At 54.6% G+C, this 22,349-nt stretch overlaps 2 protein-coding genes across 2 annotated transcripts; both read left to right on the plus strand.

The window, feature by feature from the left end:
- The first annotated feature begins 11,270 nt into the window (after nucleotides 1-11,270).
- On the plus strand, nucleotides 11,271-13,903 carry LOC123989151. The gene is made up of 2 exons (XM_046289827.1): nucleotides 11,271-11,655; nucleotides 11,700-13,903. Exons 1-2 carry the CDS (start codon nucleotides 11,271-11,273, stop codon nucleotides 13,901-13,903), a joined length of 2,589 nt encoding a protein of 862 aa, XP_046145783.1.
- Nucleotides 13,904-14,369: 466 nt separating this feature from the next.
- LOC123989152 lies at nucleotides 14,370-14,912 on the plus strand. The gene has a single exon (XM_046289828.1). The coding sequence runs from the start codon at nucleotides 14,370-14,372 to the stop codon at nucleotides 14,910-14,912; it is 543 nt and encodes a 180-aa protein (XP_046145784.1).
- Nucleotides 14,913-22,349: the final 7,437 nt, after the last annotated feature.

Genomic DNA, 22,349 nt, shown 5'->3' on the forward strand with positions numbered 1-22,349 from the left:
GGCCAGAATACAGGCGTTGCCACCGCGGTCATTGCAGTGCTATCGCTGCCTGAAAAAACGACATGTTAGGCAGCGAAGCTGATAGGTCCGACCGCTGCTATGCGTGCGGAGAGTCGGGCCACGTGGCCAGCAAGTGTAACGCCACCCTACGGTGCCCCCTCTGTGCGGACCTGGGGCGGCCCGCGGGGCATCGATTGGGGGCAAAAGGAGGAGGAAGAAGAGTGCCGTTGAAGGGGCAGGAACAGCCCCCAAGGAACAGGCATCAAGGACCAAGCTTGCTGAGTTGAAGAAGGGGGGCAAGAAAAATCCTCCTGCCAAGTCGGCGAGCAAAAATGCCACGGAGGCGGCTCGTAAGGCCTAGGTATGGGGCCCAAGGGCCCTATACTTCAGGCCAACTTGAACCACTCAGCTAGGGCTCAGGACATGTTGTTCCAAACCCTGGCCGTGGAAGGCTGGGTTGGCGGTGGCCGCGGAGCCGCACCGAGTCCTCCACAGACCAGATTGGTTCGGGGACGAGGACGGCTCCGTGGCGATTATTGGCACCGCAGTACCCTCACACCCCGCCCCACTGGAACGGGGCCGGTGGTTCGTCGGCGTGCTGTGGGGTGAAATAGCGGTGGTGGGGCTCTATGCCCCGCCCTGATGGCCTCTCGTGCAATATGAACAGTACCTGGACCGGGTGGGGGACTTCGTCTTCCGTTGTTCCCCCCGGCCAGTGCTAGTCCTCGGGGACTTTAATGCCCATGCGTCACTTTGGGGCTCCCCGAGGCCAGACGCGAGAGGCAGGGCGGTCGTAAATTGGGCGGCGGGGCTAGGACTCCACCTGCTCAATGTGGGGTCCTTTAGCACCTGCGCGCATGCCCAGGGGGAGTCTATAGTCGATCTGTCTTTCGCTACTCCCCTGGCCGCGCGTATGGTGCAGAGATGGAGGGTGGTGGAAGAGGCGGTCACACTTAGTGACCATCTATACATCCGCCTCGACCTTACCACCACCGCCCGCCGCCCGTGTGGACCTCCACGGCTACGATGGGCGCTGAAGAGAATGGACGAGGACGTGCTGATGGCTGAAGCCCTCGCTCTGGCCTCGCTGCCAACACCTGCCGGGCTGGTCGCGGACATTGGGGAGGGGGTAGAATGGTTCCGGAGAGCCATGAAGGCGGTGTGCGACGCCGCCATGCCCCGGGCCAAGAACCTCCCCAGGCGGGCCGCCTACTGGTGGACGGGCGACATTGGTGATCTGAGACGAGATTGTCTCGCAGCCCGTCTCCAGTGGCAAAGCGCCCGCAGAAGAAGGACATTCCGCGACCCAGCGAGGAAGGAGGATATGTACGGGAAGTATCGAGTTTTGGAAACTGCCCTGCAAGCGGCCATCAAGGAGTCTAAATCCCGGGCACGGGACGAGCTCCTTGGCTCTCTCCAGATGGACCCATGGGGGCGCTCATACAAAATGGTGATGGGCAAGCTTAGGCCCTGGGCGCCCCCATTCACGTAGTGCCTCGACCCCCGGTTTTTGGGGCGGGTAGTCGACACTTTGTTCCCACGAGAGAGGGAACACACCCGCCCCCCGCCGGACCACGAGTAGCTGGATTGGTCCGACGAACTGGAGGTCACGGAGGAGGAGCTGGCCGGGGCAATTAAACGGATGGGGGCCCGAAACACTGCCCCGGGCCCCGACGGCGTCCCCGGCCGTGCCTGGGTGAGGGCTCTACGCGTCCTCGGTCCGAGATTGAGACGCCTCTTCAGCGCCTGCATTAAGGAAGGAGTCTTCCCAGAACAGTGGAAGACGGGTCGGCTAGTCCTCGTCCGGAAGGATGAGTGACCCGCCGACAGTCCCTCGGCCTACCAGCCCATCGTGCTGGTGGACGCGGTGGGGAAGTTGTTCGAGCGGATTCTGACATCCCGCCACGTGCAGCACCTGTCCCAGGAGGGTGAATATGGCTTCAGGCGGGGGCGCAGCACTATCGACGCAATCCAGTCGATGCGCTCCCGCTGCGACTCGGCCACGTCCCGGGGCAGGGTGGCGTTAGGAGTTAGTCTAGTCATCGTCAACGCCTTCAACACCCTGCCTCACGGGACGATAAGGGGGGCGCTGATACGCCACAAGGCGCCCCCCTACATGTGGAGGATCGTCGGCGACTACCTCGGGGACAGGAAGATTGTGTACAGGGGCCGGGATGGCCAGATGCACGAGAGGGACGTGGACTGTGGCGTACCCCAGGGTTCTGCGAAAGGTCCCACCCTTTGGGACCTGGGGTACGACCCGGTCTTGCGGGTCGAGCTCCCGACCGGTGTGAGCCTCACGTGCTTCGCAGATGATACGCACGTGTTGGCCGTCGGTCGGGGGTGGAAAAGGACTAGCCGCCTCGCCGAGATTGGCGACGCTGCCGTTGCCGCGGGGATCCGGCGGCTGCGGCTTTAGCTAGCTCCCCACAAACCCGAGGAGATGTGGTTTTACTCGCCTCGGCGTGGGGTTGCGCCACCGCCCCAGTCGGTGTTCCATGTGAGTGGAGTCGACGTCCAGGTGGAGAAGGGCCACAGGTACTTGGGCCTCCACCTGGACAGCCACTGGCGCTTCGAGGAGCACTTCGGTCGTCGGGCCCCCGACTAGACAGGGCAAGCAACGCGCTTGCCCGTCTACTGCCCAATATCGGGGGGCCCAACGAGAAGATTCGCCGTCTCTACGTGGGGATCGTGCGGAGCATGGCCCTCTATGGTGCGTCCATATGGGCGAACGCCCTGATGGATTCCCGGCGCAGCCAGCAACTGCTGCGCCGGGCTGAGAGGACGATAGCCATCAGGGTAATCAGAGGTTACCGCACGGTCCGCTACGAGGCGGCGATGACCCTGAGGGGGTTGTCCCCTTCAAATTCCAGGCAGAGGGTGACGACAAAGTCTTCTGGCGTCTGCGGCCCTTCGTCTGGACGGGATCCCGCCAGAAGAGATGAACGAAGCTGTTGCTAGGATCAGGCGCCAGGCCCGGCAGAGAGCCCTGGGTCGGTTGCGACGCGAGCTCGTCGAGAGCGGCGCCACCGCCCAGCGCTTAGCCGGGACTGTCCTTCCAGTACTCAAGACATAGAGGGACCGCGGCCACGGAAGGCTCACGTTTGGGGCCACACAGGTGCTCACCGGACACGGTTGTTTCGGTGAGTTCCTGCACTGGATCCGGGCGGAGGAGACGGCAGCATGCCATCACTGCGGGGCGGGTCGGTACACCGCGCAACATACCCTGGAGCACTGTCCAGCGTTTGCGCGGGCCCGTCACGCCCTGCGGTGCGAAGTTGGTGGTGATCTCTCGCCGGCGGCACTTGTCAAAGAGATGCTCGCCGGCGAGAATCAGTGGAGGGCGGTGACCGATTACTGCGAGACGGTCATCGCCCTCAAGGAGGAAGCGGAGCGGGGTCGGGACAGAACCGACGGCATCCGCAGAAGAACGAGGGGGGTCGTCGGGGGAGACCCCCTGACGGCGTCACCTGAGGGAGATGGGGCGGTGGGCGGTGAAGATGTTACATGCCAGGCCCACCGCCCCAACGGGATGTAGAGGAGGGGGGAGCACCCGCTCCCCGTGAAGAGGAGTCCTATGGGGGGACACGAGTCACCCCCGGGAAGAGGGGCACCGGGGAGGGGCGAACGTCCCTCCCCCCCCACCAACACCGATCGCGCGGCCCCACGAAGCTTATGCGGGGCCGCAGGGCCGCAGGGGGCCGGGGCTGGGGCCTCGTTCCCTATTGCACGCGGCCCGAGGAGTGCCGTCATCCGGTTTAGCCCCCGAGCAAGGCGGCGTCAACGCGCCATGGGTGTTTGGGCCCCGGTATTGTTCGTCAGAGGTCCCGGGGCCCTCCCCAACACCCAGCGTAGGCCACCGTGGGGGTTTTAGGCGGTAAAAATCCGGCTCTACCCTCGGCTCCTCCCCAGGGGGGCTGGGGGCATCTTTCGAAGATTTCCCCCACGTAAAAAAAAAAAAAAAGGTTAGGTTAGGTTGGATTCCCGCTCCACGGACCTACCTGATTATCCAGGATAGGCGGGGTGGTGATACCCCAGGTGGCGGATAGGGGAATGCTCGCCATGCACTTTTCGGAGCGCATGGAGGGTAGGAGCGATAGCTCCCGCGGACCAAACACCAAGGGAAGGAAAGCCCATTAAAATCTCCCCTGTGATTGGGGGATAGAATACAGACACGGTAACCCCTGCCTGTCGTACAAGGCGACTGAAAGGGGTCGATCGCTGCCGCTGGAATGGTCTCAATGAGGACTTGGGGCGATGCCGGCGGGGTCCTTGGGCTACGGCCTTTGGACTCTGGAAGGTACTACCATGCCGGTAAGGTCCAGGGCTGAAAGGCGATGAAGGTTGCAGCGGCGTCGTGAGTTCTCCAGGGGCCAGGCTGCGTGGCAGTCAGGTGCGGGTAGCGAACCCGAAGTGCCCTAGCAATTATACCGTAATCCAGTGGTCACGTTTCGCTTGCCTTAACCGGCCGGCCTGCGGGGATGACAATCTCTTCAAAAATCTCTAGCCCCAAGCTGCGGCACGCGGTGAGGAGGGTACCCCTGGAGCTAGCACCAGGGGTGGCTGGTGGGTGCACCAGTCGCTAGCGACCAACCCCGGGGTACCTGGCGACCCCCCGGGTGTATCTGCCTTACCCAGGTAAGGCGGCTCTGCCTGGGCGGACCTAGGATCCGACCTACTCGTGGGACGAACCTAGAAAATTCTACAAACCAAAAACAAAACGCAGGACGGGACGAAACGATGACAAACGAGGCAAGGGAACCTGACACGGTCAGGTAGGCGAGGGATGAGGAGACAGCGCAGCCGGGGCCCAGTAGTGCCGCGGCTCCCGCTCGGGCCAGAAGCGCGCTACCCATGTCGGCGGGATCCACCAGGGGCAGCAGGGCTTCTTCTGCTGCCTCTGATAGGGGATTCTGGCGACAGCCGTTTGACAGCGAGGAGGAGTCGGATGGGTCGGTGATCTCGGTGCCGCCCACGACCCCCAGCACCTCGGCTGCGGCAAAGAGGGGACGCCCCCATATATCGGGGGACTACGTGGCCCTTGCCGCGAAGAAAGAAAAATTCCTGCGCCTACAGCGGGAGGAAATGGAGCTCCAGGCAACTAGGGAGCTACTGGACGTCGGCGCGGCCCCCCGCCACCCAAGCCGGTCGGCCCTGAAGCTGAGAGAGGCGGAGGAAATTGCGCGGGAGGTGCGCCACCTCCCCTCGCCAGACCTTGTGGCGCGCGCCATGGAGGGCGCCGTAAAGGTCGAGAAGGTCGCGGGGTGCTCCAAAAACCTGAAGGGCACGTGTGTCCGTGCCCTCAGGGAGGCATCCCGCGACGTGGAGGCGGTCGTAAACGAGCTGGGGCTGAGGGCCGTACGGCTCCGCGACGCCAAAATAGCATCACAACGGGAGGAGATTGCGACGCTGCGGCGGGAGCTGGAGGCTCTGCGCGAGAGGCCCCCGGCGGTAGAAGCCCCGGCCGCCCCTGGCACCAGGTAGGCGTCGCGGCCGGCGTCCCCGCTGGAGCAGCAGGGCCGGCCGATGAGGAGGTGTCGGAGGGCTACCACGCTGGAAGAGACGGAGGACCCCGCCCCGGTGCGTTCACCGTCGCCTGCCGCGAACGGAGGGGGGCGGGCCGTGGACGACCCCACCGAGCACGAGGCCCCGGCCGCTAAGGGGGGGGGGCGGGGCGTCGGGGACGGCCGCGCTTATGGTTGGCATCGCTGCCCTCGTCCCGCGGAGCGTGGCCGCCCTCCGGCGGGAGCTCGTCGGGGATGGGGCTTCTGCCACCTCTGGACGGCAGGGGAAGGGGCGGCTGGGACTCGCGCGCCTTCCCGCCCTACGGCCTCCTCCGGCTCGTTCTTTGCCGACAGGATGGCAAAAATCCAGGACCTTTTGCTACGAACCCTGGCCGAGTGGCAGATTGAGGTTGCGGTGGTGCCGGAGCCGTACCGCGTACTGGACCGACCCAACTGGTTCGGCGGCGCGCCGGGCTCCGTCGCCATTGTCCTGGGGATTCGGAACGTCCCCCCGCCCGCCGATGTCTTAGCACGGGGGCGGGGTTTCGTGGCCGTTGACTGGGGGGCGTAGCAGTGGTGGGCGTATACGCGCCGCCAAGCTGGTCCCTGGAGCGGTTCGAGGAGTTCCTGGACCGGGTGGGGAGCGTTGTGGTTAGCTCCCACACCCAGCCGACGTTGGTCCTCGGGGATTTCAACTCCAAGGCCGAAGACTGGGGGTCCCCGAGGACCGACGCGAGAGGAGGGGCGGTACTGCTCTGGGCGGCTGGCGCGGGGCTCCTGCTCCTGAACAGGGGCTCCGCCAGCACCTGGGTTCCGGCTCAGGGGGAATCCATTGTGGATCTGGACTGGGCGTCCCCGTGGACGGGCGCATGGTGCAAAATTGGAGGATGGCGGCGAGGGAGACGCTGAGTGATCATCTATACATCACCTTCGGCTGCTCCATCCCCGCCGACCCCCGGCCGGCGCGTGGCCCACCACTGCGTCGCTGGGTGCTGAGGAGGCTGGACAAGGACATGCTGATGGCGGCAGCCCTTACCGTGGCCTGGCCAGCTCTTCCGGCCGGGCCGGTCATGGACGTTGAGGGGGAGGCCAAGTGGTTCCGGGAGGCGATGACCGCTATATGCGACACCGCCATGCCCCGGGCCCCGCGCCGGCTCCCACGGAGGGCGGTGTACTGGTGGTCGGGCGACATTGCGGATCTCCGATCCGAGTGTCCGCACGCCCGGCGCCAGTGGCAGCGCTCCCGAAGGGCTCGAGTCCGCGACCCGGCGAGGGAGGATCTGATGAGGGGCACATACCAGGTCTTCGTGGTAGCCCTGAGGCAGGCCATCAGGAACGCGAAATCCGGGCGTGGGAGGAGCTCCAGGTCTCTCTGGACGAGGACCCGTGGGTGCGCCCTTACCGGATGGTCATGGGCAAGCTCCGCGCACGGGCGCCCCCAGTCTCGGAGAGCCTGGCCCCGCAGCTGCTGATGCGGGTATTAGACACCCTCTTCCCCCGTTCCGCGGGAACGTCGCACCCGCGCCACCAGCAAGGGCCGGCGGAGCCCGTCGCCTGGTCCGCCTACCTGGGGGTCACAGAGGAGGAGCTGGACGATGCCGTCAGAAGGCTCGGGGCCAAGGAAACCGCCCCGGGCCCGGAGGGAATCCCGGGTCGCGCCTGGCTTATCGCGTCCGGCATCCTAGGTCCGAGGCTGTGCCGCCTCTTCCGCGCCGCTTTCGAGCAGGGGGTGTTCCCCTCGATTTGGAAGGAGGGGCGGCTGGTCCTCCTCCGAAAGGACGGACGGCCTGCAGATTCTCCCTCTGCGTACCGGCCCATTGTGCTGTTGGACGAGGTGGGAAAGCTCTTCGAGCGTGTCATCGCCAACCGCCTCGTCCACCACCTATCGAGCGTTGGCCCCGATCTGGCCGAAATCCAGTTCGGGTTTCGCGAGGGTCGCAGCACCATCGACGCTATCCAGCGGGTGCGCACCCTCGCCGAGTTGGCTACGTCCAGTGGTGGGGTGGCGCTGGGCGTCTCCTTGGACGTTACAACGCGTTCAACACCCTGTCCCATGGGACGATACGGGGGGCGCTGGTTCACCACAACGTCCCCCCGTATCTGCCGAGGATCATCGGGGCCTTCCTGGATGGCAGGTGGATACTGTACACGGGCCGGGACGGTACGCTGCACTGGAGGGAGGTCGACTGCGGAGTGCCCCAGGGGTCCAAACTGGGCTCCCCCTTATGGAACGTGGGGTACAACGCGGCACTGCGGGTGATCCTCCCGCCCGGGGTGTTGGCCACGTTATTCGCAGATGACTAGTACCTGCTGGCCACCGGGCGGGACTGGTTGAGGACCTGCCGCCGTGCCGAGGTGGGGGTCGCCATCGTGCGAAGAGCGATCCGGGCGCTGGGTCTGGCGCTGGCTCCTCACAAGACCGAGGCCATGTGGTTCTTTGAGCCTCGGCGTGGGGTAGCCCCTCCGGCCCAACTCTGGCTCGAGGTCGATGGGTGCCGGATCGTGATCGGCCGGGGTCTTCGATACCTCGGTCTGTATCTCGACAGCCACTGGCGGTTCGATGTTCACTTCGACCGCCTGGCTCCCCGATTGGAACAGGTGGCGACCAATCTTGGCCGCCTGTTGCCCAACCTCGGGGGGCCGGGAGTGAGGATTCGCCGCCTATACGTGGGAATCGTCCGGTCCATAGCCCTATACGTGGCTCCGATATGGGCCGGCGATCTGGCGGTCAGTAGGCACAGCTGCACTCTGCTGCGGCGGGTGGAGCGCCGGCTGGCCAACAGGATCGTGCGGGGCTACTGGTATTCGCGAGCCCGCCGCCAGGCCGAGGAGGACCCGCCGGGTCCGACGGTCGAGGAACACCGGCGCCAGGCCCGACTGGTCGCGGCGGAAAGGTGGCAGAGATCCCTAACAGAGGGGACTGCCGCCGGAAGCCGCGCCGTCGGCGCGGTCCTGCCGATGATATCGGAATGGCGTGACCGCGGCCACGGCGCCCTGTGGTTGCGGGTCACGCAGGTGCTCTCCGGACACGGAGTGTTCGGGGAGTTCCTGTGCCTGAGGAACAGGGAATGGACGCCCCACTGTTGGCTCTGCGGGGCGACGCAGGGACGCCGCACAGCACACGCTGGCGGAGTGCCTGGTGTTTGCGGTGGCCCGCCACGCCCTGAAGGCAGAAACAGGGGAGGTTCTCTCGCCGGCAGGCGTTGTGAGACAGATGCTTGCCGGCGAGACAGAATGGAGGGCCATGACCACCTTCTGCGAGGAGGTCATGGCCCTCAAGGAGAGGTCCGAGCGGGATCGTGAAAGGGACGATCCTGCTCGGAGAGGTCGCGGACGTAGGACGCGACGACGTCGCAGGGATCCGCCGCCATAAGGGGTGCGGGGAGGGGGGCGATGGCCGCTTTCGCTATTTACCCCCCGGCCTGACGGTTGCGGGACCTGGGGAGATTTTACGGGGGGTGTTTCTTGTGGCGGTGGGAGGGGTCGCGGTGTACCCTCCCGCCCCGGACGAAATGAGCCCGGACCCCGGTCGGACCCGGGGGCGGGCGGGTGGGGTCCCCGTTCTCAATCGAGGGCCCCTCTCCGTCCGCCTCTGGGGGGCCGGGTGACTCCGGGCGGAGAGTGGCGGCTCCCTCCCACGCTGGGAGTGGCGCTGGCCCCCGGGGGGGTGCAGCGGAGCCGAGGGAGTCCCCCAGGAGGGTGTCCGGCCACGGTTCACCGCAGCCCACACGGGGACGACTCGGCGGGCCGTAGGCGCCCTGTCTGGGCGCCATTGCACGCAGACCCGGGGTGTAGCTGGCACCGGAAGCCGGCGGAACGAAGGACAGCGCCCGACCTTCCTCGCGGGCGGGCGGGGGGTTGCTACTCCCCGTAGCCTGTGAGGAGATCGAGGCGCGTGAACTGCAAGCGGTACGGGCTGGGGGGCCCGGCCGCCATTGCGCGCAGTTTCCCCGCGATGGAGCCGGCACCGGGTGCGACCCCTGGTGCCGGCTGGGGGAGTTGTTACTCCTGCGGTGGGGGAAATTCCGTGTTTTTTGGAGCCACAGCTCCAAAACTACGGGTCTGATCAAAAAATGTCGTACAACATAAATAGTAGGAAATTTAATTTCCTACAAAAAATGTCTCCTACGATTTTCCCATAGCTCGCACCGTTTCCGAGATATTTGCAGATATACCTCAAGGAAAGGGGCGTCACGCACATATTCCGAGATATTTCTTCTTCTTCTTCTTCTGCACAGCTGCGCTGGATGTGGCATTTACAGCTCGGAATAGTGAATACAACTTAGAATAGTGCAGAGTTACCTCAAAGAAACGGGCGACAGTGTTTCTTCTTGCTTATAATGTTAGTACGGCTTCGGAACTTTTGAATATATCGATACATCTCGAAAACTGCGCATCTGATCAAGAAATGTCATACAACATAGACAGTAGGAAATTTAATTTTCTACAAAGAGGTCTGTTAACATTTTGCCATAGCTCGCTCCGTTTCAGAGATATCTGCTTTTATAATGTTGGTGCGGCTTCGCAACTTTTACATATCTCGATATATCGCGAAAACTGCGCATCTGATCAAGAAATGTCATACAACATAGATAGCAGCAAATTTAATTTCCTACAAAAAAGGTCTCTCAACATTTTGCCATATCTCACACCGTGTCCGAGATATTTGCAGATTTACCTCAAGGAAAGAGGCGTCACGCACATATTCCGAGATATTTCTTCTTCTTCTTGTTCTTCTTCTGCACAGCTGGGCTAGACGTGGCATTTACTGCTCGGAATAATGAATACAGCTTAGAATAGTGCAGAGTTACCTCAAAGAAAGGGGCCACGGTGTTTCTGCATCTTTATAACGTGTGTACGTGTACGAATTTCGCTCTGCAAAATTTCGGCTCGTGGAGTTCGTGACCTCACGGGTGTGAACTCTGGAGAGTTCGACAGCGGATCCTACAAAGCCAGCTCCAGCCAAGCCAGTTCAACCTAAACCTGCCGCTCAACCGTCCACCTCAAGAACGATGACTCAGCCGCTGTCAGGATCATCAAGATCAACCGCTCAAGGGGCCCGAGCAGTAACAGCTGCGACTGCTCAACAAGAAATTACGTACCCCAACGAACGACCATCGCCGTTCGAACAGTGTGACTGTTGTGGCGAGCGACACTACATTGTCTCGTGCGAGCACTTTCGAAGGATGGCCCTGAAGGATCGAGCCATCTGTGTCAACCTCAACAGACTCTGCTTCAACTGCCTGGGCCGACACAGCGTGAGGGCGTGCAGGTCGACTCAAAAATGCAAGGAATGCTCAGCTCGTCACCACACCATGCTGCATGGCGCCCCGCCAGTGCCGCCTCCACCTGTGTCCGCACAGCAGAGACGCTCGACTCACCAGTCCACGGCCAGTTCATCGAAGACAACCTCATCGTCGGCTCAAACCACTGAATAAGATGCAGGTACAGTCGTCAACAAACCCGCTCATCTAACGCTCCTCGCAACGGCTCAGGCTCTCCTCAAGACCGACTCAACACTCCACAACGTTCGTCTGCTCATCGACTCCGGATCAGAACTCTCTTTCATCTCCGAAGAATTAACCAACCAGCTCAACCTTCGGAGACACCGATTATCCATCACAATAATTGGTGTTGGTGGAATAAAATTCAACTGAAACTCGCGGTGTGGTGGATATCACTCTGCAGTCAACACACTCAGAACAAGCCATCTCGATGCAGGCTCACGTGCTCGCAGCCGTATCGACAATCCTGCCATCGTTCTCAATGAGAACTCCGGACTGGCCTCACATAAGAAAATTGAGGTTGGCGGACAATGCTTTCTTGACTCCACGACCAGTCGATGTAATCATTGGAGCAGATTTCTACGGAAGGATCATCAAGCCAAACATCATCACAGGCTCACCAACAACACCAATTGCTCAACTTTCCAATTTTGGATGGCTCGTCATTGGCCCAGTTAACGAATCACACTCAAATACTAATTATTCACACTTTGCAGTTGTTCAAGACGACCAGAGCAACCTGCAAGAGCTGCTCACCAAATTCTGGGTTCAAGAGGAGTCACCGATGGACATTCCAAGCACGCTCACTCCGGAGGAAGAAGAATGCGAATCACATTTCTGTGCGACTCTCGTGATCACACAGGAAGGTACATCGTTCGCATTCCACTCAAGGCACCAGCATCGCTCTTAGGCAATTCACACAAGATTGCTCAAAGATGTCTACAAAGCACTTCGCGACGACTCTCCAAGGATTCAACATATAACCAGCTCTACGTCGAGTTCATGAAAGAATACGAAGAATTAGGACACATGGTAAAGGCTCCAGATCATCAACGAATTTCATCACGAGAGGCTGAGAACGTTGGGCCTGATGGGGAGATGACCTTGGCACATGATGCTTCGGCATCAGGAGGGTTGAGGGTCTCTTCTGACGGTTCAACACCTCAGACCTCTGCTCATCTTCAACGATATTATTTGCCTCACCATGGAGTTCTACGTCTCGACAGTTCAACAACGAAGCTCAGGGTTGTATTCAACGGATCAAAAGCTACGACATCAGGCAAATCAGTCAACGATTTAATGCATACTGGTGCCAATTTGCTCTTGAATGTTACAGATGTTCTATTTTGGCTTCGCCATTATCACCACATTTTTGCCACAGATATCACAAAAATGTATCGCCAGGTAGCAGTTCACAAGGATGATTGGGATCTCCAGCGAATTCTTTGGATCGATGAAGACCGCAATGTCATCCCTTACCAGCTCACAACTGTCACGTATGGCACAAAGGCGGTTCCCTTCCTGGCGACACGAGCACTCATGCAACTTGTTCACGATGAGGGTCATCGATTCCCTCTGGCAACGCCTTCGCTCACGCATGGCAGATATGTGGACGATATCTTTGGAGGAGCAGACTCAATCTCGGAACTTGTGGAGGTCGCTCAACAGCTGATTGCATTGTGCAACCCGGGCGGATTCCCACTCGCAAAATGGCATGCGACTCACCCCGAATTACTGAGGGCTGTTTCGTCATCCACACAATCGTCAGCTCCCATATCATTTGACGACTGTGCTACAAAATCACTCGGAATTCAATGGATGCCTCAGACTGACGTATTCTGCTTTTCATCAACCTCGACTAATCAACCAAGTAGGTGCTCAAAACGCCTCGTATTGTCCGAAGTGGCTCGGATATTTGATCCATTAGGTTTCGTCTCACCGGTAATAGTACGAGCAAAAATGCTATTACAAGAGCTCTGGCTACACAAGATCAATTGGGACGACCCATTACTGTCTCAAATTGTTTCACGATGGTTCACCATCAGAGAAGATCTCAACAGCTTGGCCAAGCTATCGATCCCAAGATGGTTCAACACATGGAACAATTCATCTGTAGAAATTCATGGATTCTCTGATGCTTCTCAACTTGCCATGGCAGCAGTGATTTATATCACTGTTAGCTCTCCGTCCAACAACTCAACGACGTCACTTGTCTGTTCTAAGACAAAGGTTGCACCACTGAAGAGGCTCACAATACCAAGATTGGAGTTGTCTGCAGCACTTCTGTTGGCAAAACTCACAAAATATGTTCAATCAACGCTCAAGGTAAAGATCAATGCAACGCACCTGTGGACGGATTCTCAAGTTTCGCTCATATGGATCAAATCGCAAGCATCACGTTGGAAGGATTATGTTCGGAACAGAGTCATTCAGATCCAAGAACTCATTCCAAATGCGCATTGGGGGCATGTTCCAGGTACGTCGAATCCAGCCGACTGTGCTTCACGAGGCATTTCGACAGATCAACTCCAACGATTCGAGCTTTGGTGGAAAGGTCCTCCATGGATGGCTCGAAATCAAGATCATTGGCCGGAGCAAAAGGAATTCTCAACTTTAACCAGCGAGCTCGAAGTGAGACCCAATGTCTCACTCTTTGCCTCAGCTCAAAAGCTAAGTTATCATTGGGATCTCATTTATAAATATTCATCTTTTATTAAGCTGTATAGACTGACTGCACTTTGTTTCAGGTTTGGCTCACGGCTTAAGAGAAAGCTCGAAACTCCTCCTGTGATCATCATACCATCCTGCGACATGGAGAAGGCGCAGCTCTTCTGGATTCACGCGACTCAACACTTGTATTTCACCAGCGAAATCAAGACCCTCAACTCAGGCTCAACCCTGCCTGCAACTCACCCCTTCAGTCGCCTCACCGCCTTCATCGATTCACAGGGAACAATACGGGTAGGAGGAAGACTCACAAACACAGCGCTCAGCAGGGATGAAAAACATCCAGCGATCCTCCCACGGGACGCTCACCTGTCGAAGATCATCATTGAAGATGCTCACAAGCGAACATTTCACGGAGGAACGCAGCTCACGCTCGCATATATTTGACAACGGTACTGGATCATCGATGGCAGAGCTCCTGTCAAATCTCACATCTTGAGATGCGTCGTGTGTGCTCGTCAGAGGGGGATTCGTGCTCGTCAGATGATGGGTCTACTACCTCTCTCTCGAGTCACACCATCACGACCATTCGCTCACACCGGGGTCGATTATGCAGGACCGATCACAATGAAAAATTCAAAGGGAAGAGGCTCGAAAACGATCAAAGGATGGATCTGCGTGTTCGTATATTTCTCCTCATCGGCAGTTCACCTGGAGGTTGTCAGTGATTACTCAACAGAAGGATTTCTGGCAGCCTACAGAAGATTTTCATCGAGACGAGGGATCGCTCACAAATTGTACTCTGACTGTGGTACAAATTTTATTGGAGCACAGGCAGAGCTCAAACGCCTGTTCACGTCAAGTTCACAGGAGCACCGACAGATCGCAGCTGTCAGCTGACAGCACTCAATGAATGTTCAACCCACCAGCTGCTCCTCACATGGGAGGAAAATGGGAAGCTGTGGTGAAATCGATCAAGTACCATCTCAGGAGAACAATTGGTGAGCTCTTACTAACATTTGAAGAGTTTTCCACTCTCCTCACACAGATCGAAGCGGTGCTCAACTCAAGACCATTGGAGCCGCTCAGTGACGATCCCGACGACATCTCTGCGCTCACCCCAGGACATTTTCTCATCGGCTCAGCACTCAACACGATACCAGAACCATCACTGCTCGAAGTTTCACCAGGTCGGCTGTCAAAATGGCAGCTGATTCAGCAAAGGGTTCAGCATTTCTGGTCTCAATGGTCTCGACACTACCTACAGAGACTTCAGTCAATCTCGAAGTGGCACCATCCATCGAACGATATCAAGACAGGCTCGTTGGTGCTGCTCATGAACGAGCATCTTCCACCTAGCAAATGGCCACTCGCAAGAGTGATCGACGTTCACCCCGGAAAGGATGGTCTCACCAGGGTTGCAGCTGTGAAGACTGCAACCACAACTCTTATCTGACCGATAACGAAGCTTGTCATCCTGCCGATTTCCTCGTCGATCAGTTTCTGCATGGCCGGGTTGCGTGGTCGGTACCGCTGCTTTATCGGTGTTGTTTCCTCGAGCCGGATCTCGTGCTCGATTAACGGGGTGAGCCATCGTATCCCCTCGAACGCTCTTTTTTCGCGCCCCAGGAATTGGTCTAGCTGCTCCTGGTCGGCTGGAGTGAGCTGTGCTAGGTCAATTGGCGCTTTTACCGTGCACTGGACAGGTCGAAGACACAGACTTGTCGGCTGGTTCTGGTGGTCTGTCCTGTCCACGCGTTGTTCTCCTAGCCATACTTGCAGGCCCATCCTGCGTAATAGGTCCGTGCCGATTAGCATAGCATAGGCTAAATTTGGCATAACGTAAAATTCATGTTTTCTATGCATGCCATTGTAAAGTACCTGCCCCCTATAGCTGGCATAGATTTTCATCTCCTGACCATTGGCTAAGGAGGAGGATAACTGGTGGTCTTCTTTCTCCCATCCGGCCTGTTTGCAAGCCTCGGCCGTTTCGTCGCTAATGTACGACACGGCGGCCCCTGTGTCGAGTAAAGCTTCTACGTTACTTTTGCCTACTCGGACGGTGATAATTATCCAGTCGTTTGCAACGGCCGTTGGCCGTTGATCCTCGGTGATCTTGCAGTGGATGGTGTTCTGGTCCTCTTCTGGCTGGCTCTTCTTTCCTTCCGGTTTCTTCTTCTTTTTCTTCTTTCGGCGTGTGATGTTATCACGCGGGTCGGGTTCTTCTGGGCTGGTCAGCCGGTTTACTGGGGCCGGGGTTTTCCGGCCCCTCTGGCGTTTCCCTGCCTCGGACATAGGCAGGTTCGCGTCATTTCGCCTACTTTGCCGCAGTAGGAGCAGAATCGGACAGCCGAGTTCGGGCACTTGAATCGGGCGTGCCCTGATTGCCCACAACGCCAGCAGTGCGTTTCTCGACTATAATTGGCCGCAATTTTGCTGCCGCGGGGTTGGTTGGAAGGTCCCGCGGCTGGTTCGCTTGATCTTGGAGCGCGTCTCTCTTCGGCCTTTGGTGTGCTGGCTCATTGTGTGGCGATGAGCTCGGCCACATTTTTTGCTCGGGTTATCAGGTAACTGATATCCTTGAGCTCAAATCGGTTGATGTAGAGCTGCAATTCTGGCTTTAGATTAAAGACGATGGCATCGAGGAGTTCCTCCTCGGTGTACTCTCCTCTGCGGCGCATTAACGTCGTTATTTCGTTAATGTAGGTCCTTATCGGTTCATCTGGACCTTGTTTGCGGGCGGCGATTTGCTGGTCCAATCGCCTCTTTTCTCCGGCTGGTACGGAGAATTTTCGTAGCTATTCCTGGAGTTCCGGCCACGAACAAACTTTGTTCGCTGTATTCCTGTACCATATTTGGGCTTGCCCTCGTAACAATTGGGTGAAGCCGGTACGCATCTGGTGGTCGGTAAGGCCGTACGCAGCTTGTAGTTCTTCCAACTGCTCCAGGAACGGGTACGGGTCTCGTCCGTCAAACTGGCAGTTCCATTTTCTCATTATCTCCATCGTTTTTGACCGGTCTTCGTGGTGTCTGGCGGCTGGTTCTGTTGGAGCGGATGGCCCTGCTGGAGACGCCGTCATCTCGGCGTTCGTGTTTTCCCCGCGGTTCGGTGTTGATGTGGCCGCGGTTTGACGGCTTCCGAGGTGTGTGTTCGGAGCCACTCACGGGCCATCTCCGCGTGGAATTCTTCATAGTCTCGGGTACGGTCGAGTTCTTCCTTATATCCCGGCTCATCGTTCGGTTTGTCTGGAAACTCTTCCTGGTGTTCTCGGACGTAGTCTGCCAGACGCGTCCGGAGCTGGACCCATGTTCCCAGGGTTGGCTGCTGTAGTCTGCGTAGCTCGCTGACTACCTGGTCCTTCTTTAGGCGATACACCCAGGCGACACCTGCCATCTCGGTTTGCTTCCTCGGAATCGATTCGGCCAACTGTTAACAGCCACTGGATCTGGCTGGATTGACTGTTTGCAGTTGCCTTGTCGAATTAGTCGGCAAATTCGGGAAGGTAGGCCGTCCGTGGTATATCCCTCTGGTCTGGTCTTTTTCAGCTCGGTCTTCTAGCTGGATTCGTTTTCGGCTGGTGTTCTCGTTCTGGATTCTCGTTCTGGATTCTCGTTGCTTCGCTGTGTGTTCGCTTCGATTGCTCGGTAGCTTCTGTTCTGATATCCGTTTGCTCGTTCCTTATATACTAAGTCTTAATTCTAGTGGCTACACCGTCCTGATTCCGAACTGGTCGGGCGCCATGTAACGGGGTCGTACGGTACGGTGCGCACGGCGTTGCGCACCGCGGTCGGTTTCCCCGTGCCAGGGTTCACAAGGGAACAGGTCGGTAAATAATGAGGCGGTGATATGTTAGAAAAATATAAATTTATTCAAAGAATACTGAAGCTACTGGTGGACTACGTGGATACAGGGCGGCGGTCCTAGCCTCGCCGCGCTGGAAGCCGGGCGGTGGTCTCCGGCCTCGGATACTACAATCAAAATATCGTCTGGTGATTAGACGCGTGGAGCTATATTACTTAAGACTAGAGTACAGGTCATACGTACTACGGTCGGAACCCGGTCCGTCACAGAAATTGCGCGGAACTTATGCCTAACGCTCTTACAAACTACCGCCTTACAAGCTAAATGAGTACAGACGCACGCTGGTGTGCGCGGAGCGAGGGCGCAAGCGGAGCGCGAACGCGAACAATCTAGCGAAGGCGCCGAGGCACTATCGAGTGCCGAGGAAGTCAGGAAGAGGAAAGACCCGATTGGGCCGACGGTATTTTATTCAATCGCGCTGCGGTGTTTCGTGCTGCGGTGGAGTTGTTGCCTGTTTGCCTCACGCGGCTCGTCTTCTCGTACGCTGAGGTAGAACTGAGCAGCGAACGAGACGGCGCCCAATCGTGACCAGCCTGGGTAGCGCCGCGAAGCTGGACGGAATCGGCTGCCAAAGGCAGAGTACGGTGCCGTGTAGGCTAGCGTTCGGAATCCCCGCGGAAGCACCAGCAGAGATTATGAACGCGCACTAGCTTGGTCACCCCGGGTCAACCACGGGAGCTACAGGAGCTGCCAGGTCTTAGAGTAGTGCAATGCTACGGTCCGTTGGCCAGAGATCTCTTCGCCAGGAAACCCATGGCGTCGACAGCTCTGGTGCTCCGGTCCGGACCTCCTAGGAGGTCCCCTCGGGGCCGAAGCCCCGAGACAACTCATCGTTCATCGCATCGATCGGTCCTACTTATAGTCTAATCGCACGGGAGTGGGGATGCCGCCGCGGCGGGGGGCCGCGGTGCGCGGCGCCGTTCTGCGGCTGTCGTCGCCAACACTATGGCCCCTTTCTTTGAGGAAACTCTGCACTATTCTAAGCTGTATTCACTATTCCGAGCTGTAAATGCCACTTCCAGCGCAGCTGTGCAGAAGAAGAACAAGAAGAAGAAGAAATATCTCGGAATATGTGCGTGACGCCCCTTTCCTTGAGGTAAATCTGCAAATATCTCGGAAACGGTGCGAGCTATGGGAAAATCGTAGGAGACCTTTTTTGTAGGAAATTAAATTTCCTACTATTTATGTTGTACGACATTTTTTGATCAGATGCGTAGTTTTCGAGATGTATCGAGATATTTAAAAGTTCCGAAGCCGCACCAACATTATAAAGACAAATATCTCGGAAACGGTGCGAGCTACTGCAAAATGTTAAGAGACCTCCTTTGTTGGAAATTAAATTTCCTACTTTTTATTTGCTTTGACATTTTTTGATCAGATGCGTAGTTTTCGCGATATATCGAGATATTTAAAAGTTTCGAAGCCGTAGCACTATTTTAAGGCATAAGAAACACTGTGGCCCCTTTCTTTGAGGTAACTCTGCACTATTCTAAGCTGTATTCACTATTCCGAGCTGTAAATGCCACTTCCAGCGCAGCTGTGCAGAAGAAGAACAAGAAGAGGAAGAAATATCTCGGAATATGTGCGTGACGCCCCTTTCCTTGAGGTAAATCTGTAAATATCTACGAACCGGTGCGAACTATGGCAAAATGTTACATAAAAATCTTCTTGTTCTTCTTCTGCACAGCTGCGCTGGAAGTGGCACTTACAGCTGGGAATAGTGAATACAGCTTAGAATAGTGCAGTGTTACGTCAAAGAATGGGGCGACAGTGTTTCTTCTTGCTTATAATGTTGGTACGACTTCGGAACTTTTAAATATCTCGCTATATCTCGAAAACTACGCATCTGATCAAAAAATGTGATAGGACATAAATAGTATGAAATTTAATTTCCTGCAAAAAAGGTTTGTTAACATTTTGCCATAGCTCGCACCGGTTCCGAGATATTTGCAGATTTACCTCAAGGAAAGGGGCGTCACGCACATACTCCGAGATATTTCTTCTTGTTCTTGTTCTTCTTCTGCACAGCTGCGCTGGAAGTGGCATTCACAGCTCGGAATAGTGTATACAGCTTAGAATAGTGCAGAGTTACCTCAAAGAAAGGGGCCACAGTGTTTCTTCTTCCTTACCTAATCGTTAAGACGTTCGTTTTGAACGGCTGTTTATTGTCATTTGGAGCGACGACGCTGGCCGATTGTGTTGTCTTGCAAGACCCCAATATGGATCTCTCTTCTTTTCTCTGAATCGATGCATGCTGCCCAGTTACCTGGTTGTTGGAAAGTCCCTGTACGAGAGTGCATACAAGCCTGTTTATTTACGGCCGGATTTGCGCGCGTAGATAATTGCACTAGAAGTTTTTGGAATCAGTACTGCACGTGTTTACCGTAACGATACAACACCGTATTGGCCGAACCACCGGCTTCTTCGTAGCAAGAGCCATTGGCTTCTTCTCGGTGATGTCAAGCTCGGTGATTGGTCAGCCTGACCGGCATCCAAGGTGGCTGCCGGTCGCGCTGAAGAGTGCTGCCGCGGTTCGTGTGGCGACGGTTGAAATCAACGCATTTTCGAACGCTATGACTTATAACCGTATAATCTATAATTTATAAAGTAGGGGGGATTGAGTCAATAAGGCCTACGGTTATATTTAGTTGGAATATAACTCATTTGCTGTATTTATTATTTTACATTATATTACATTTCATTACATTACATTACATTATGTCGGCTATGTATGTCGGTTATGTTGGTTACGTATGTTGCGCGTTACACACTTTCTGTAGTTCCCAATTTGTGAATATCCTTAGCTGTTTTACCTGCATTTAGTTTACGTGCATTCATTCATTTATTATTCATTCATTCCTTCATTTTGATGTTGATTGATTAAAGCTATACATTGATCTGATTCGATTGTTCTTGATTTATTGATTCATTTCTGCATCATATTTCATTTCTGCTAGTTGCCGGTTACCATGATTTATTCTAGTTTCATTGATTTATTATTTTATTTTACTAACTAATATTATTTGACCGAGAGTTGTTTTTATTGGACTCACGGGACTTTCCTGACCGCATGCGTTGTTGACGTTGTTTGACTTTACTGGTTGATTTTGTCTAAGTAAATGCTTTATTCTATTTATTTATTCGGCCCTTCGTTCTGTTGCGATTCCTGATTCCGTTGATTCTGTTGTTCGGTTGTTCGGTTGTTGTGTATAATCTGTTTTCTGTGGCGCGATATGTAGTAATACAGTGTGTCCTGCAATCTGCGCAATCTGTGGATCTTATTCGGGTTGATTCATTTGATTTCATTTTATTCTTCCTTATTGTTTGTAATTTGTAATTTATATGTAATTTATATTTATTTCATTCCACCCTATTACAAACATATGATTCATATTTATATATAATAAATAACCGTAGTATTGATTTTACTAACTGATTTATCCTCCATCTTGATCTGTCTGGAAGCTTGATTTGATGTTCGTGTGCTTTATACCTTGGTGAAAGTACTGTATATCAGACTTACCTTTGATGATAAGTTTGATGGTAAGTATGGATTCCTAGGATTGCGCGGCTGCACGATGGATGGTTTTGCAGTCGATAACTGTGTGTACCGGGTAACTGGCGCGCGGTAGGTAATTGCTACGCGGCAGATAATTGGTCTGTGGATAACCGTTACGGAACCGTTACGGAGCGAGCGGCCGAGTATTATGTGGTGGATGGAATATTTGCGGTTGGTAATATCTCTGGTGCTGCGGTTGGTTACCGAATAGGGATAGCTTTACGGCTTATCTTCGGGCAGTATTGCATGCTTTACTTATTACGATGCGTTTTGCTATCGTTATCTTTCGTAGGTACCTTACTTCTGGTTTTCATCGCGGTGCTTTATTGAAATTTGTTGAAGCATTTTCGATTTTATTTCCGCTTTTCGCTTTTGAACGTTTATATATTCTGTATAATTAGTTGATTAATTTGATGATTTGGTGGTTAATTTGATGGTCGATAATCATTATGGTATGGACGAGGGAATTAGAACACTAGGTATCTATGTTCTTTATGGTTTATGGTCGCGCTCTTTATTTTACTTCGCCCGGTTTCCTATCTTAGTTGACGTTGACATGGTCATCGGTCATCTATGATGTGATGTGATACGAAGTGTTAAGTGATAAGTGTCATTTGAACTGAATTAATTAATTAATTGAATTGAATCTATTGAAATTATTGAATTTTGAATTTTCTAATTTAAATTTTGTATTTATTCGTGCGGATGTGATTGCTGTGACAGTGCGCGTACTAATGTGCTACGCTCGCAGGTATTGTATTGTAGTGTAATTGCAGTGTATTTGTTAATGTGGTATCATTAGCTCCGTTTTGTGCATTTTATGCATTCGGTGCATTTATATTACTTACTATTATATATTATATATTATATGCTGTATTATGTTTTGTTATATTATGTTATATTGTATTATGTTATAATATTGTATTATAGTATTGTTAATGTATTGTATTATACCATGATCATATTGTATTATTTTATTTATGTTATTAATGTTCAATCTACGCTCAATTGCGTTCAGCCTGCGTTCAATCTGTGACCATTTTAGGCATTGAATATATTATATGTTATATTATAATATTATTATTTTAGACCTTGGATTGTGTCCAGTTATTCAGCTATATTAGTTAGCTAAGTTAGGCTATACTTAACCAGTATTCTGTATTAAATTGTATTGTATTGCATTATTATTATATAACTTCCTAACTTTCTATTCCATTATATTATTATAATTGAGTAAGTAAATGTACAGAGTAATTAACAATGGCATATGGCATATCGAATTGCATTGAATTAAATTACTTGATACAGATTATTAATATGTGTCTGCTTTATTTTACCTGCTGTGATTATAGCTGTGGTTATATCTGTGATGATTATACATGCGATTATATTTGCGGTTATATTTATTTGACTTAGTTTAATGGGTCTTGTATTATGGAATTTAGAAGAGTCTATCTGGATTGGATAGATTA

This window comes from Osmia bicornis, unplaced genomic scaffold (assembly GCF_907164935.1).
Source record: "Osmia bicornis bicornis unplaced genomic scaffold, iOsmBic2.1, whole genome shotgun sequence".
Taxonomy (NCBI): Eukaryota; Metazoa; Arthropoda; class Insecta; order Hymenoptera; family Megachilidae; genus Osmia; species Osmia bicornis.

Coding starts and splice junctions, on each gene's coding strand:
- LOC123989151 (XM_046289827.1), top strand. CDS start 11,271: ATGAGAACTCCGGACTGGCCTCACATAAGAAAATTGAGGTTGGCGGAC. Junction 11,656..11,699: donor TCTCGTGATCACACAGGAAG/GTACATCGTTCG, acceptor CATCGCTCTTAG/GCAATTCACACAAGATTGCT.
- LOC123989152 (XM_046289828.1), top strand. CDS start 14,370: ATGTTCAACCCACCAGCTGCTCCTCACATGGGAGGAAAATGGGAAGCT.